This window comes from Orbicella franksi, unplaced genomic scaffold (genome assembly GCF_964199315.1).
Source record: "Orbicella franksi unplaced genomic scaffold, jaOrbFran1.1 SCAFFOLD_38, whole genome shotgun sequence".
Taxonomy (NCBI): Eukaryota; Metazoa; Cnidaria; class Anthozoa; order Scleractinia; family Merulinidae; genus Orbicella; species Orbicella franksi.
The window spans coordinates 115,401-130,734 of NW_027670634.1; the positions used below are offsets into that span (position 1 = coordinate 115,401).

The window sequence follows — 15,334 nt, forward strand, 5'->3', positions numbered from 1 at the left end:
TTTGGCCCGCAACGCGCCATGATTACCTGCACTTTTCAAGCGCGCAATTTTAAGAAAAACCGTCTATCTAGGACCCCTAAAGTCCTCTGAAAATATGCTCAGAAAGTCCATTCTGATTGGTTTATTTGTCCTCAAGAACAATAGAACAATAGGAGAACCAAAAAGTCTTCAGGGAGGGTAGGAAAGGCAATTGTCTCCATGTGCTTTTTTTCGGGCGGTTACAGGTGGCACAGGGAAATGGAGGAGTTTTTCGCACGGGCAGTTACGGGCGGCACAGGCGTCAATGGGTTAAAGGCGAATGATCAGGACTGTTGTAAATCAGTAGGGTGGGTAGCCCAGATGGGAGGGCACCTGACTCCCTAGCTCCAGACCAATGACTTCGTAGAATCTCAATCAAACTTCAACTTAGGTAAGTTTCGTTTAATTTTACAATTCTACTTCGTCATTGGTCAATGTCGCTAAGGAGTCACGTGAGACTTTAAAGCGTCATGATCATGAGCAAAACCATGAACATCAATCTATTTAACGCAATATAGATGACAACAGGGTGCTGTAACAAGGTACACCCACATCAAAATGTCATGTCTCTTCAAGTAACCTTACAGTAACAGTAACAATAGGGTAAACAATTCTGGTTGAAACGGCTGTGTAAAAAGCATTTAACGGTGACTATGCAGCAGTTCATGTCCGAAGTTTGCGGCAGTGTCTTGGATAGGCTTATCATAAAACCGAGCAAAGGTGCTCACACTACTCCAACCTGCCGCAGACAAGATAGTGTCAATAGGGACCTGTTTCCCTTTTGCAGCTGATGTGGCGGCTGCTCTTGTGCTATGTGCTTTATATACACTAGTGTCAATTCCTGCTTTGGCCATGACATTCTTGATCCAGCGAGCGATAGTGTCAGTTGACACAGGCTTGTGAGGCTTCTGATAGCCAATCAGCAACTGGTCAGTTTCTCCTCGTAAGTGAGATGTTCTATCGATATAGGCGTGCAAATGTTGTACAACACACAGGTTCCGGTCAGCCTCGTATGCCAAAAACTCAATTCGACCTAGGTGCTTGCCCGGCCGAGTGGTCTTCAGTGGTGTTTCAATGGTAAATACACATGTGTTTGCAGTTAAATTCATTGAGGTCAGATTAAGCGCCTTCAGCGTCTGTACTCTCTGGCCAGACAAGAGGGCAAGCAACATGGTAAGCTTCCAGGACAGATCTCTCAGACTTAAATCCACTCCAAGAGTCCAGGTGGCAAGTACCTTTAGGACAGAGTTTACATCCCATATTTCTTTGTATCGTGGGAGGGAAGGCCTACTTTCGAAAACGCCTTTCACAAACCTGGTAACGAGCGGATGGCTGCCAAAATGAACACTCCCAGGAAGCACAATAATAGAGGACAGCGCACTATGTGCAGTGTTAATACAGCTGTATCCCACACCAGTAGCAAAGAGGTCTCCAAGGAAATTTATGCCATCCTGTAAAGTGGCCTGAAGGGGATTAATTTTCCGTCGACAGCAGAATGATTCCCACTTCTTGTAGTAAGTTTGGTACTGGGTTGTGGTGCCCTGTCTCCAGGACTGCATAATGATTCTGGAAGCTGCTGTCGAAATTCCTTGGCTTTCAAGGGATCTCCAAACAAGTGGCCCATCAGCAGCTCCAGTTTTGGATACAGAGGGTGAATCTTTTCTGGACTGCTCGGAAGAAACAGCAGTTTCTTTCTTTTGGGTAGTAGTACTGGATTGTCGATCAGCATTCTCATCAAGACAGGCCACCACGTTTGGGTTGGCCATTTTGGCACAATGATAATTCCTTGAACTTTCTCCTGTTGGAACTTCTGCAATACTCTGGAGATAAGAGAAAATGGAGGGAACATGTAAGGCACATATTGCTTCCATGATAAATGAAATTCATCAATTGCCACAGCCCCTGGGTCAGGATGCCAGGATACATAGGGCTGAAGCTGGTGGTTTATTCTGGAAGCAAATAAATCAATGGTGGGCTCAACCTTTGCTGCATTGATGCAGTCCCTGAAAATAGTTCTGTCTAGTGTCCACTCAAGTTGCGAGTGAGACCGTCTAGATTGTCTATCAGCTTCCACATTCTCTACACCAGGGATATGGACAGCTGTCAGCCAAATATTTCTTTGGGCACACCATAACCAAATTTCTTTGGCTAGGTCATTTCTTTTTTCAGAGCTACTAGTACCCATATGGTTAATATCAGACAGGGCAGTCATATTATCCACCATGACCTTCACATGCTGCCCATTAATGATAGGTGAAAACGATTTAAGAGCCAAGTATATGGCTAGGAGCTCTAAATAGTTTATGTGGTTTCTGGCTTCCTCTGCAGTCCAATGTCCACCTGTACTGGTATTGTTTAGGGCGCAGCCCCAGCCAGTGGATGAGGCATCAGTTGACATGACAACAGTAGGCTCACCATGACTAATGACATTGTAACTGGCTTCAAGGTGTGTGTTCCACCACAATAATTCTGTACCAGCTTTGTCTGATACTACCATACAAGCATCATAATCACCCTTGCTATATCTTAAAGCAAGAGTTTTCTCCCTCTCTAACTGACGGAAATAGAGCAGGCCATACATGACACCTGGGAAACTAGATACCATATACCCAAGGGCCCTTGAAACCTCCCGTATAGTGGTTTCTTTGGCCTTGATAAGCTTGGTACAAATTGATTTGAGCTTGTCGACTTTTTCATTGGTCAAATAAATTTTCATCTGGACTGAGTCCAAGACAAACCCCAAAAATAATAAGTTTTGTGAAGGGATAAAAACTGACTTTTGAGGGTGAATAATGGAACCCAATGAGAGGAACATTTTCACAGTGTCTAGAACATTAGCTAGGCATTCCTCATAACTTCCACCTTGTAGGTACGAGTCATCAATATACGGTGAGTTTATATGCCCAAGTTGTCTCAAAACAGAGTAGGCTGGCTTCATTAGTTTAGTAAACTTCCTTGGGCAGAAAGCTAAACCATTAGGAAAACAGGTAAACTGATACATTTGGCCACCCCATTCAAACTTAAGGTATTTTAGTTTATTTAACACGTTGCCCAGCAACGTGAGGTGCTGCCAAGACTATATTAAATTTTGTAAAGACACCAAAAACATTATTTTTAAGAGAGCTTTAGAACGCCTGGCATAATTTTAATTATTTATTTATTCATTTATTTATTTTAGCATATCTTAAAACACAATTTTATCTCGTTTACATATAGATATAAATTCTTAGATATCTTTTAATCTTTTTACAATTGTAAATTTAGTTAGCATCGGGCAGGCGAAGAGCCACCCTGTGGATATACTGCCCGAAATGCCATTATTATTATTATTATTATTACTTCTGGTCTGAAACCGCAATAGGTACGCAGTAATATGCGTCCTTGAGGTCAACAGAGGCCATATAGCAGTTAGGGGTAATAAGACTTATTACACTTTGAAGGGTATCCATTTTAAAGTGGTTGTATTGCACATGCTTATTCAGGTTTTTAAGGTTCAGGATCATTCAGTGAGAGCCATCTTTTTTGGGTCGCACAAAAACAGAAGAGATAAACTCCCCTGGTTCATGACTGGTTTCAACAACAACTGCCTTCTGAAGCAAGCTTGCAACCTCTTTGGAAATAATAGCATTTTCTACACTAAAACATTTCACTGCAGGGGGGCGTGTTTGGCAAGGCTTAGTGTCAAATTCAATGTATTGTCCTGACACCATTTGAAGAATCTCAGTGTCTGAGGTGATTCTTTGCCAACAATGGACAAATTGTGCCAGCCTACCGCTTTTGAAGCAACTTGTTTGGGCAACAAGGTAAGCTATGAGTGTAGGAATAAAGCCTTCAAATTGGGTTACCTGTAACATGTGGAGCTTGGACATGATGTCATCGGCAGTATTTATTTCTTGCTGGTTTCCTCCTTTTTCTTCCAGGTTTTCTGGGGCTTCCACCTGGACTGGAAATGGCCCTTGCCTAAAAAAGGCTGGTCCTGTTTCTGGCGATAAGGAGGTTTGGTGAAAGATTTATTAGTGCTATTGTGCACTGCCGTGTGACTAATTCGGTTTGAGGCTCGAATTGCAGTAAGCTGCGACTGAAGCTCGTTGCCAAATAACAAGTTGGTAACCGGCGTTTGCGAAGAACACAGCGAGCCGTATTCCTTGTTAAGGTTGGGTTTGATAGCTTCCCGTCTACAAAGCGAGAGCTCGTAATTGGTGTGACCCAACAGGGCAATGGCATCAATTTGTGCTATGACTAAGGCGCCCGTGTCGAGCTTGCCACTTTGCGTGCCCTGGCCTCGAAAATCCATGAGCTTCTGGGTTGATTGAGCAATAATGGCTCCAACCTTCACTATCATGTTCTGAATAGCGGACAATCTGAGGTCCTGCTTTTTCCCATGATGGGTTAATTTTCCCCAAATCTCTGGGTTCACTTTGGAGGCAACAAGCTTCTCGCAGTTTTCAGGGCGAGCGTATTTCTCGACCGTCTCTTTGACCTTGTTCTCACTCAGTTTCGAAGCCCATCTCTTATTGATAATATCTGCAAGTTGCTTGGATGTTGGGCTGCTCACCTTGTCATCTTTTGAGAAGTCAAGGGCCAATTTCTTTAAAAGATCGTCTTCGCCTTCATTGTTGCAGGAGTCCTGCGTTTTGGCGGACGACGTTTTGGCGCCTTCGGAGTCGTTCTCAGTGCTGGTTGCAAGAAGCTTTTGAACGTCCGAATCATCGCTTTCACCGCCAGTTTCAACAGCATCACCGGCATCAACTCTAGGTTTCTTTGTTTCCCCATTTAAAGGGTCTAAAGTCCCAGAGCGAGTGTCTCGCTTCGCTGGGTGCTGCTTCGACAAAGCAGCGAAAGCTTCGCCCATGGCAGACAATGAACCCGCCATGTGATCCATGTTTCGGTCCAAATTAGTGAGTACTCTCAATAGCGAGTCGCTATTGTCGAGTGCAGGATCCTCTAGAAGGTCGTCTTCGACTTCCTCAGTGGGATTTTCCTTTGGTATTTCGTCGGGATCTTCTGGATGGTTTGTTTTCGCCATGATAAATATTTCTACGTGCAACTACTCTAAAGTTCGCTTGCAAGTGACCGCTCTGGTTTCGTGCGCATATCTCACGTGACTCCTTAGCGACATTGACCAATGACGAAGTAGAATTTGAATAACCGTCTTGAACTTTCAAGCGGAGAGCTTGATCTTGTCATCTTGTCCAGCATCCAAGCTTTTACTCAGACTGAGGCAATAGGTGGGAAACAAAATAGAAGTCCACGATGCAGTTTCTTCTATCAATTGAATCCTATCTGCAAGGAGATGTTTTTGCACTCCTTTGGCATAAGCTATTCAAGATTTTGACGTTTGAAAGAACATTACGAGCAGCACTGAATTCATGCAAGATCTCACGGCAACACCGAAAGACTGCCTGAAAATACTCTTCCTAAATCAGCAATTGAAGACATCCACTCATTTCTGGTAAACTATGTAGAAAATGCTATCACCCTAACTGGAAAAATTCCAGGCCTTAAAAGCGACGATGTTAAAGTTCTTCCTTCTTGTGTGACAAGAATGAGTGTTTGGAGAGCATATGACACTGTTCACCATCTTGGGTAATCAAATTTAGCTCAGTAATGGCTGAAAGAACCAGTAATGATCTATATCTGTGTGACATCTTAAACTAAATATTTTTGTTTTGCAAAGTTTTAGTTTAATCGATAGTAAAGAATGCAAATTAAATAGGTAGCAAATTTGAAGGTGTGTGTAGCAAACATGTAGCAAACTTGAACATAGCAAACCCGACAGGTAGAGAAACCAGCTGTTACCATTTCATGAGACATGATGGGAAAAATGTTAATCCAACTGTTGATTTCCGTTGTTTGTCCATTATTTTCTTGTCCATTTTTGTAGTGTGGTCTACACAGAAAATACCTGGCTGTATGTTAAGTGCTGCTAGAGTTTGAGGAATGTATCTGTAACCTAAATTTACTTGAGAGACACTGCAGGACACTCAATAATCATTGCTTTAATTTCCCCCGTAAAAGGGAATTTTGGGGTTCTTCAAGCCCACCACACTGTACAGAGAGTCGTTACGCTGTGAATTTGCCATAGGTGCAAGTTTGTTGATATCAAAGTCTGTACTGTATTCATCAAAGAGAGACTTAAGGGCTGATTGAAGGAGGTCTTTACCATAGGGTAGATCTCTGTGACAACAATGTGAAGGGTCTTTCTTGTACTGACACCATGTTTCTCTACAACCAGAATTGTCACCAAATGCATGAGGCACAATGCTTTGATTTGCAAATTTCATATTTGTAGCATCCCCTTTGTTTTTTGCAATACAGTATGCAAAGGACTTGACAAGGTAATTTATGACTTTCTGTGACAACACCAAACTGTTGGGGAACTTACTTCATAGGCTCAAGTTGTATAAGCGTGTTGTAAGGGATCTTTTTCTGTGAACTGTCACTCCATTTTCCACACCGTAGGGTACCTTTTGCTTTAGGTGAACGTTTCCCTGATTATAAAACTCAACGTCCTGCCTTGCCTTAACATATTAGTTTGACCATGTGAGATGTCATGTGATCATTTTGTTAAAATTTGGTAAATCAGCAAATTGGTGGCAAATTCTCATTCTATTGATCAATAAATGAGCGTTTGCGATGCAGATTTAAATTATCAACCTTGCTACATTTTGAATGATCTCCCTTGATTTTGTTTATAGAAGATAAATGATCAAAAGTCAAATTTTGTTGAAAAGAGGACCTTTCACTCTATAAAATTTTTCTGTGAAAAGAGGGACAGTCATTCCAGAGAGGATGGAAATAATCGACCTGCATCGAAAACGCATTTTTGCAGGATGTTATTACTAAAAACCACCACCAATTCCTCAAATAATGGCTATTTTCCGCTTCACGTGACCTGTCAGAAGTACCAATTCTGCTTTAAAATGTTCAGGATGTCAAAACCTAACTGCTAAATCTTGTTCCTTTGCCATTTATACCTTCAGAAATATAACTAATAAATTATTTTCACCAGTAAAAGCCTTTGACCTAGGCCTTAAACTTCTTGAGTAGAGGCATATCCTGTAGGATCACTGCAATGTGGGCACTTCTTACCTAGACCGTCAGCCGCATTAAACAAAGTATTAACACATTCCTCACAACCAAGCAAGTTATTGCAACATTTTGTTGCAATTACTGGGGGTGTCATAGGTATTGCATTACATATTTTGCATATGAATACATAAAAGTTTGACAACTCCAAGCGGCAAGGACAAAGCGTGGTTTACTTTCAGTATGTCACAAGCCATTGATTTGACTTCATTGATTTGAGAATTCAAGGCTTTGTGCAAAAAGGGCGTATATTGCTTTTTGGGCCAATTTTTATTTTTTGCAGGATCAAGCTAATTTTTGGCAGACAGACTTGTTTTGACATGAAAAGCATCATTGTGTAATTGTTTTTGTTGATTTGTGCTTTGTTTTCCAGAAATAACGTATGCAAAAAAACTCAATTTACTATCTGAATATCTCCATGATTAACACCCGAATCTCTTAGGATTAAAGTCCTCATCACTATCATCACAAATGTCATAATGTGAAGTGGGAGTTGCCTTTGTCTTTGACTTGGCTGATCTCTTTAAAGGAGCCTGGGTGCTGCTAATGACCCTGACAACAAAAATCCTTTTGCTTCCACATTTGCAAAAAGCCAAACCTGCAAAAAGACACCAAGTTAAGCAAGCAGCTGTAATCAGACTAAATACATAAAGGAAGACATCTTCTATAACTTCAGAGAAGTTCAGGTCTCACGAGTAATCATCGTTTTATTACTACAGAGCTGTTTTGTATCGTACAAGGACCACACTCATCAGGCAATTTTAACTACTGAACTGTTGAAATTGGAAAGCTGGCAGTTAAATACGAAAATTTGAATGGTTACTACAGTAGATGCGTTACATTCAGGCTATTTGAAACTATTCATAGAGTTGCTAGGTAACAAAAACATGATATAAAAGGGATTATGTGTTGTTATTTTAAGTTACGTCACTCTGAAGTTCCAAAGTACATATCGGTTTCTGTGGGGGCATGAACTTGCTAATTCCTTTCTTCTGTTGAGGCTACACAATTCTTTTTTACAAAGGATTATGAACTTTTCATTCAGACAAAGGCTACATTTTTTGCTAATGTTGCTGTAGGGTTTACATTTCTTGAGAATTTTCCATTTAATCAGAAATGGTTTCTTTGCATCTTGTAACTTCCAAACATATTTGGAAGACATCTATACTTATTTCAGTCTATGCCTATTACTTGCCAGAGATTCTCATTCTATCATTAAAATAAAATATTTCTGTTCTGTATACAAGGTAAACAGGTGGTCACCCCTTGCTCACCTCTAATGTCCAGTACACTTTTTACTTCACATTTAATGATAACGTTTGTATAGAGATTCAATTCTTCATGTACTATATAAATCTTTAGCAGTTGAGAAAACAATGCAAAAAATAACAGTGAACTTTAGTGCCTTCGTTGTCCATTATCTTCAGACCGTTGCTAGTCACCAACTCCAGAGAGGGGGATCACTGAAGGCATCCTGCATAGCTGTATCTTCACTCATGTTAATGTATGTCTGGCCAAGCTCTTGGAAAGATGGGGGTCCCTTCTCATTCTTCTGGGTCATTTCTGCTCGTATAATTTTCACAATGGCACCGTTTATTTCCACCAAATAGTGCTGGCCTTGAAGAGCTCCGAGGAGTGCCCCCATATGTGAATACTTGGCTAAGTTGTCCAGAGTGCTGCTCTGCAATTTTTGGGGCATTTAAAGAGGTCTGTACATCCTCTCCCACAACTTGAAGGGGATGTCCATCATCCAGGTGCAGCACATTAAATCATCCAGACCCATTTGGCCAAAATGACATGTCACCAAACTCTTCTTTAAAATGAAGTAAATTTGCTTCAACCTGTAAAAGAGTTCTTTGTTTACTGCTTGCAGTCCTAAACTTAATACCATTTATTTGTTGGCCATTTCATTGTATATTCCGCTTTATTTCATGCAAACTTTTGCAGAGTTCACATACTAATATTTAATATCAGAGTGTACATCACAGACACGGGTTATCTACTCTTGCAATCAGAATGCTCCCAAAATATAAAATCATCTCGAATTAAAATACCTTCAAGCAGGTATGATAAGAAATAGTGTATTCCCATTTAGTGGTTCTTCTTTTGCTACTTCAGTCTGACAAATAAAGGTATTCATTGATGCGTTCATTTATTTATTCATGCAATCATTAATAAAATTAAAAAGCTCTGTCAGGCTACGATTTCAAAGCATGCTGGGTACACCTGTCACCTGATACACACAGACGCTGAACTGCTTTTGCTCTCAAAAGAAACTATTGTTCCTTTCATTCAGAAATCTTTCCATAGGCTTTAAGCTCAAGCTTAAGATTTAAACTAATAGTTTAGACATGAACACTACCAATGCACATGCACATTGGCAACTTGAACCCTGGACACTGCAAAATCATAAGCTACAAAATTATGCATTTACTCACCTGAAATGCTCAAGAAAGTCTGGATACCGATAAGTCAGATGCTGTGATGTGAAGTCAAAGATTCTTTCCCTTGCGTGAAAGGTCCAGTATCTTGCTGCTTGCCATAACGATAATAAACTCACAACCACAGAAAACGCGCCAAACATTCCATGAAAACGAGGGACTCGAAACCTTGCGCCAGGGCCTCTAAGGACTGGGGAACAGGACCAAGTATTCCTCGCCCCAATTTCCTCTGGGGTACTTTTGTCATTGGAGTGCACAAGATTGACTAACTCTTCACCCAAAAATAAAAACTGAGAATTGACTTCAATTTTCAGTTTTGGACTTTCTTCGAAATTCACATAATTGTTGCTGACATAAGACTGTGACCATGGTTTTCCTGCTAATAAACAAATGCCATAGCTTGTTTGATTTTCTATTCGATGCTGACTTCACAAAAATAAGAAGTCTATGTGTTATTTTTGTTTCTTATCAATGTGAAAACGTGAAATGTTTATGGATATGCGTTTATTGATTTTGCAAGAAGAAAAGAAAGGAAAATCAAAAATTGACATAGATTTTCAATTTTTAATTTGGAATGAAAATTGAAATGACGAATGACCCATTGACTTGTCCCTACATAGTTGAACAACACAGCAAAATCCGACTTTTTTCAGTTTGAGGGCCGTTTCCAACACTGATCTTCCCACATGATCATGTCTGATATATATAAATTTACTAGGCAGTTGCAATTAATTACTTATGTGGTTTCTTGCAATCTAAAGTACTTTGCGCAGGAGTGTAGCTGAACATAATTTTTGAATGACCTCAATTAGTGTTTGAAGTAATATGTTATCACTTATCCACACTCACTGTTATGATTTTCAAATGCACTGAGCATCAAGTTGTGATCATCAGGGGCAATTTCATCCACACTTTCTTTTGTGAGGGAAGCTTCTGTGGCTCTGTACAAAATATGAAGTAAAATACAGTTAATTTGACTAAAACACCATTTTGAAGGATTGTCAATTTGAACTAATGGAGCATTGAGTCTTGTTTCAAGTATATGAGTATAATGAGGCATCCTTCTCTTCTGACGTTTAAGAAAATTAATAATTGATGAATGGGTCATTTACCTCATCAGATGACCTGCTACTTTTTCCTGAGCTGGGATGTTTTTCATTCGTGGAGCACTTACTTTCATTTATTTTGCCTCCACTACTTATCCAGACACTCAACGTGATTAAATTGGGCACGTTGGACAGCCAAGCCACCATAGATTATCACAAATTACGTGTTATGTCCATGGCGGCACCATTCTATACAAATATAAGATAAACAGAAGTAATCAACAGCAAGGCAAATCAATTTCATCACATTCTTGCAAAACCCATCACCATTAACTTAGTAAGAGCTGAAAATTACCCTGGACAGAATTTTAAAAAAATTGTGAACGATAATGACTTTTGCGCAGCGGGAATGCACCACTCATAAAATTCATACAAAACTACTTCCAGGTCCCAAGTGTATTTGAATGATGTCATTTTCAGCTTTCTCATGGTTGTTTGCACAACAGTCAGTTCATATAATAGAGAGGAAATTTCCATGGTGGGTTGAAGAGTATAAATTTTAATATGTGGTGTTAAAAACAATATTTTACTCAGTGACCATGTTCGCTTGAAAATGTTTGTAATATTCTCTATTTACATCGTGCAAATTTCATCTGAATATGTTAGCGTTAGAGCATTTTAGAGCTTGTACTTTAATACTGGCAGTCCTGGCAGTCACGCCTTTATAAGCCAATCAACTATCATCCCAGTGAGTGCTATTCACTGAGTGGGACTTTTGTTAGCAGTGACCGATGTCTAGAGTTCTTGGATCAAGTCATTATCATTATTGACAACTTAGCTTCTCTACACTTTCCAGGCCTGGTTTACATACAGGTCTAGTCCCACACATTTTTTGCTTTGCCTGAAAGGCTTATAGTCAAACATGGAAAATGAAAGACATACCATGGAACATTACAAATCAGTATCAACACAGAAGAAATTGGGAATCCTTATAAAGACTACCTCAAAAAATATTTGGCCTAGAACACAGAGAAATGTTCCTTATGCTTTTGTTGTTCTTTGTAAGAATACTCCTGCCGGATTGTGACCGTGTTCTCTTCTCTGCAATGGATTGGGAGGTAGGGCTGGTGTTGTCGACTGTTCCCTGTGAAAAAGGAAAGATCATGAAGTTTAACTTAAGTTTAACATTGTATAAATACTAGTTTCATTGGAAAACAGATGAAAGAAAAATAACAGTAATATGCAACAACAACGATTCATGCACAGTGCCCCCATTTTTACGAGGAATAAAGTCATTAAGCCCCCCTCCCATCCCCCCGTATTCCACACAATCAAGTTAATAAATGATAGACTGTATTTGTATTGTAATGATTTAGATTACTGTTATGTTTAGATTATCGTTTTACCATTTCCAATTTTTCTATTCCATAGATTTTAAGGTTCCCACAAGTGAATAAAAATGTTAAAATTAACTTGTATATGTGTAATATCACTAAAATCTCCATATTAGACGGTAATGCTCTGGTCCAAAACAGGAAGTAGATAAGCATAACCCTAGTCTGTTTCTTCCTCTTTTTTCATACTGGTAATGCATTTCGCTTGGAATTAAATAAGCCCCCTCTCTCATAAGCCCCACTCAAGAGTACTTAACATAAATAAGCCCTGGGCGGGGGGCTTAATAGAAGATTTACATTAAAAATTATAATTATAGCCATAATGATAAAAGTAATAATATAATAACAATAATAATAATAATAACAAAAATCCAAACCAATGACAACATTGATAAGAATGATGATGATTTTAATAATCTTGTCAAGAAGATCACTGTGTCTGTGGGGTTACAACTGCTAGTGAGTGGCCTGTTCCCTCTTAACACCCCCATGAAACAGTCACTTCCATAGCCAGCAGCAGAGTGCCATCCAAACGTCAGGTGAGTTTTCCTTTCCAACCATGACCAGACCGTTACCATTCCCAGGCCTACGTGTAACAGGATGGTTGTTGATGAAGTATGGTCTTCCATTAGGACATCCAATTGTCAAATAAGAATGGATCACTGGTGAAGATTGCAGCAAAGTCCCCACACCCGAGTTCACAGAGTTTCGAGGGCAACTTCAGTCTTCCTTCAACAGAAAAAACCCATCTGCAAATGGCAATTCTTCTGAGAAGTCATAGAAGGCCTCTATGATCTTTTTCCACAGGGGTGTTATATCCTTCCACAGGATGGTACATTTTACTGAGGTCGCGATAGGCATTTATTTCTCTATATAAGACCCATATTACTGCTTGTGTAGTCTCAGCTACTTTTGTTAAAACATATCTTCTGTTCTAATTTCTGTCAGGATTGTATCCACTATCTTTACTGACAGAAAAGCACATGCATTGGTACCATCATTGCTTAGATCGGATCTCGATTGCACAGCCTCTTCATGACCAGGGGCCTGTTTCTCAAAAGCCCTGGTAACTTTTTGGTCTGCAAAGCCATTTTTAGTTTATCTGTATCTAAAAACAGAGAGGTGTATATGCCTGAAACTTCTTGTCTAAAGAGAACCTCTGCTCATATTGTGCTAGATAAAGTTTGCCTATTGTAGTTTAAAATTCCAGCATTATCTTTGCGGTAGGAAATTATGCTATGCTAGGTATGTATAGAGTTACTAATGCGTGTTCCACAGATAGTGAGTGTCAGTTTCATTTAGCAAGCATTTGCGAAACAATAGCACGGTAAATTTTAGCTTGAAGAATGTCAAAATTTGACTTTTCTCCATGGTGCAATGCGAACAGAATATCATCAAAAACAGCTGACATTTTAAAAGATCAGGACCTCCATGTAGAGGAAGCCTTAAAGCTGCTCACACAGGATGACATGGCCGAGCTTGGCCTCACAAAGGTGATCGGGCCAAGAGCACCAGATTTGCCCCGGAAACTAGCGGACACTAAAGCCATCACAACAACCAGCCTTGCAAAAGACCAAGGTCTTGATCAGATTCTGACAAAATTGGACGATGGTGGAGGGCTAGATGCAATAAGCTGTGGTGGCCTTGATGATTTAAAACAAAGCCTCCATTCAGCCACTCCAGTAGCAAACCAGCCGCAGGGAGACACGACTAGAATGGATTTAAACCAGCATGTATACCTCGGGAAACCTACTACACCAGGTAAACTGGATGAGAAGCCCCTGCTTGTTCCTGATTTTGTTATGCTTATTCCGGATCCAGCAAACCAGAAGAACAGGAGATAGGTGCAGGTGGCAAAGCTCAGGGGATTGTAAGAGCATTTAAGCAAAAAACACTGGCCCTTGAAAGCATCACCCTCTACCAATGGATGGGGGCAAGCCTAAAAATCCTCAATTCGCTTCTCTTGCACAACAACTTGGATACAAAATCAATCCAGGACTACCTTGCCTACGTCGTCAAGGTCTCCAAGCTGATTGAAGAACATACTTGGCAGTCCGTCATTCTATATATGACAATGAGTATCAGAAACTCCGGCACTGCTATGGGTTTTGCTCCACACGCGATTGTTCATCTGCAGGGACAACGCTAACTCTTTTACTAAACTGAACTTTGCAGCGTGTGCTGTCTATGGTGGGTGGACATTCTTGCGGCAAATTATTGATGCACTTAACACGTTAACATGACCTTATCACAGGAAACAAATGATACAAACTATGTGGATCGACCTTGTGGTGGACAGATTTCATGGAGATCTTCAATGGCAAAACCTTCTTTGCCTCCACTGACCCCACGTTAACTGCCAAATTTTCCACTGATGCCAGTCTTGTTGGTGGTGTTGGCCATTACCAGCAAGATTGGTTCTATGTTAACTGGAAATGTGACTTTCTGCTTTTGCAAAGCTGTCATATTAATGAACTAGAACTATTTACTGTCCTGTTAGCCCTCAGGCGATGGGGCCCACAACTTTCATATAAATGGATCATTATCTACCCCGACAATACAGTCAATCTTGGCTTAACAAAGGAACTAGTATATCAGAGAGGACAATGGTCTGGTTGAGAGAAATTTTCTGGATATTGGCAGTACACAACTTCAGAGTTACATCTCGCTACAGTCAGACAACAGATAACACCACTGCCGACACGTCCAATTTTCCACCTATCCAATTTTCCACATTCTTACAGTAGTTTCCTGGCGACTTGAAATCTTAGTGATAGTCCTTATGGTTTGAATAATCTTATTATATTAATTCAATCACTGGATATATATGAAGCCATAATAATATTAAACTTATCAACATCTGAAGATATCATAAAATAAAGCATATTTTTCGTATACATGTAAAAGTGAAAATATTTTAAAAACCCTTGAAAAAGCTCTTCCTTGCATTGAATTGATTGACATGATCATTATTATCTACTGTGTACAACCTCTTGTCTGGTGGGACGTGCCATACTTTTATGTATTTTCTGGCAAAGTAAGTTCAAAGTTCATCTTCTTCATCTTGCATCAAGAATGCATCCAGCATCAGTTTTCTTGTTTGTTTTTCCAACCATTTGTCCAAATCAACTTTGTCAAGAGTTGCCAGAGGGTCTGCAGAAATATCTTGGAAAGAGTCATGCTTGTGATTGGGAATGTTGTCAAATGGTTTTAGATCCTGAAGGTCTTTCAGCACAATCCTCTCATCTAACTCAAATAATTTGTGGCTCTGTGATTAGGAAGGGTTTGTTTTACCCACCTAATAGTCAAAGTTTTGGACAGTGTCTTTCACCCCCAGAGGCTCTAC

General features: G+C 40.0%; 1 protein-coding gene across 1 annotated transcript; it reads right to left on the reverse strand.

The window, feature by feature from the left end:
- Positions 1-32: 32 nt before the first annotated feature.
- On the reverse strand, positions 33-5,044 carry LOC145473550 (uncharacterized). Its single transcript, XM_081455051.1, has 3 exons — positions 4,111-5,044; positions 3,864-4,000; positions 33-1,838 (listed from the first exon to the last, which is right to left on the reverse strand). The coding sequence occupies exons 1-3, from the start codon at positions 5,042-5,044 to the stop codon at positions 660-662; spliced, it is 2,250 nt and encodes a 749-aa protein (XP_081311177.1). The 3' UTR covers positions 33-659.
- Positions 5,045-15,334: the final 10,290 nt, after the last annotated feature.

Coding starts and splice junctions, on each gene's coding strand:
- LOC145473550 (XM_081455051.1), bottom strand. CDS start 5,044: ATGGCGAAAACAAACCATCCAGAAGATCCCGACGAAATACCAAAGGAA. Junction 4,001..4,110: donor GGTTACCAACTTGTTATTTG/GCAACGAGCTTC, acceptor CCTTATCGCCAG/AAACAGGACCAGCCTTTTTT. Junction 1,839..3,863: donor CCAAGCTCCACATGTTACAG/GTAACCCAATTT, acceptor TCTTATCTCCAG/AGTATTGCAGAAGTTCCAAC.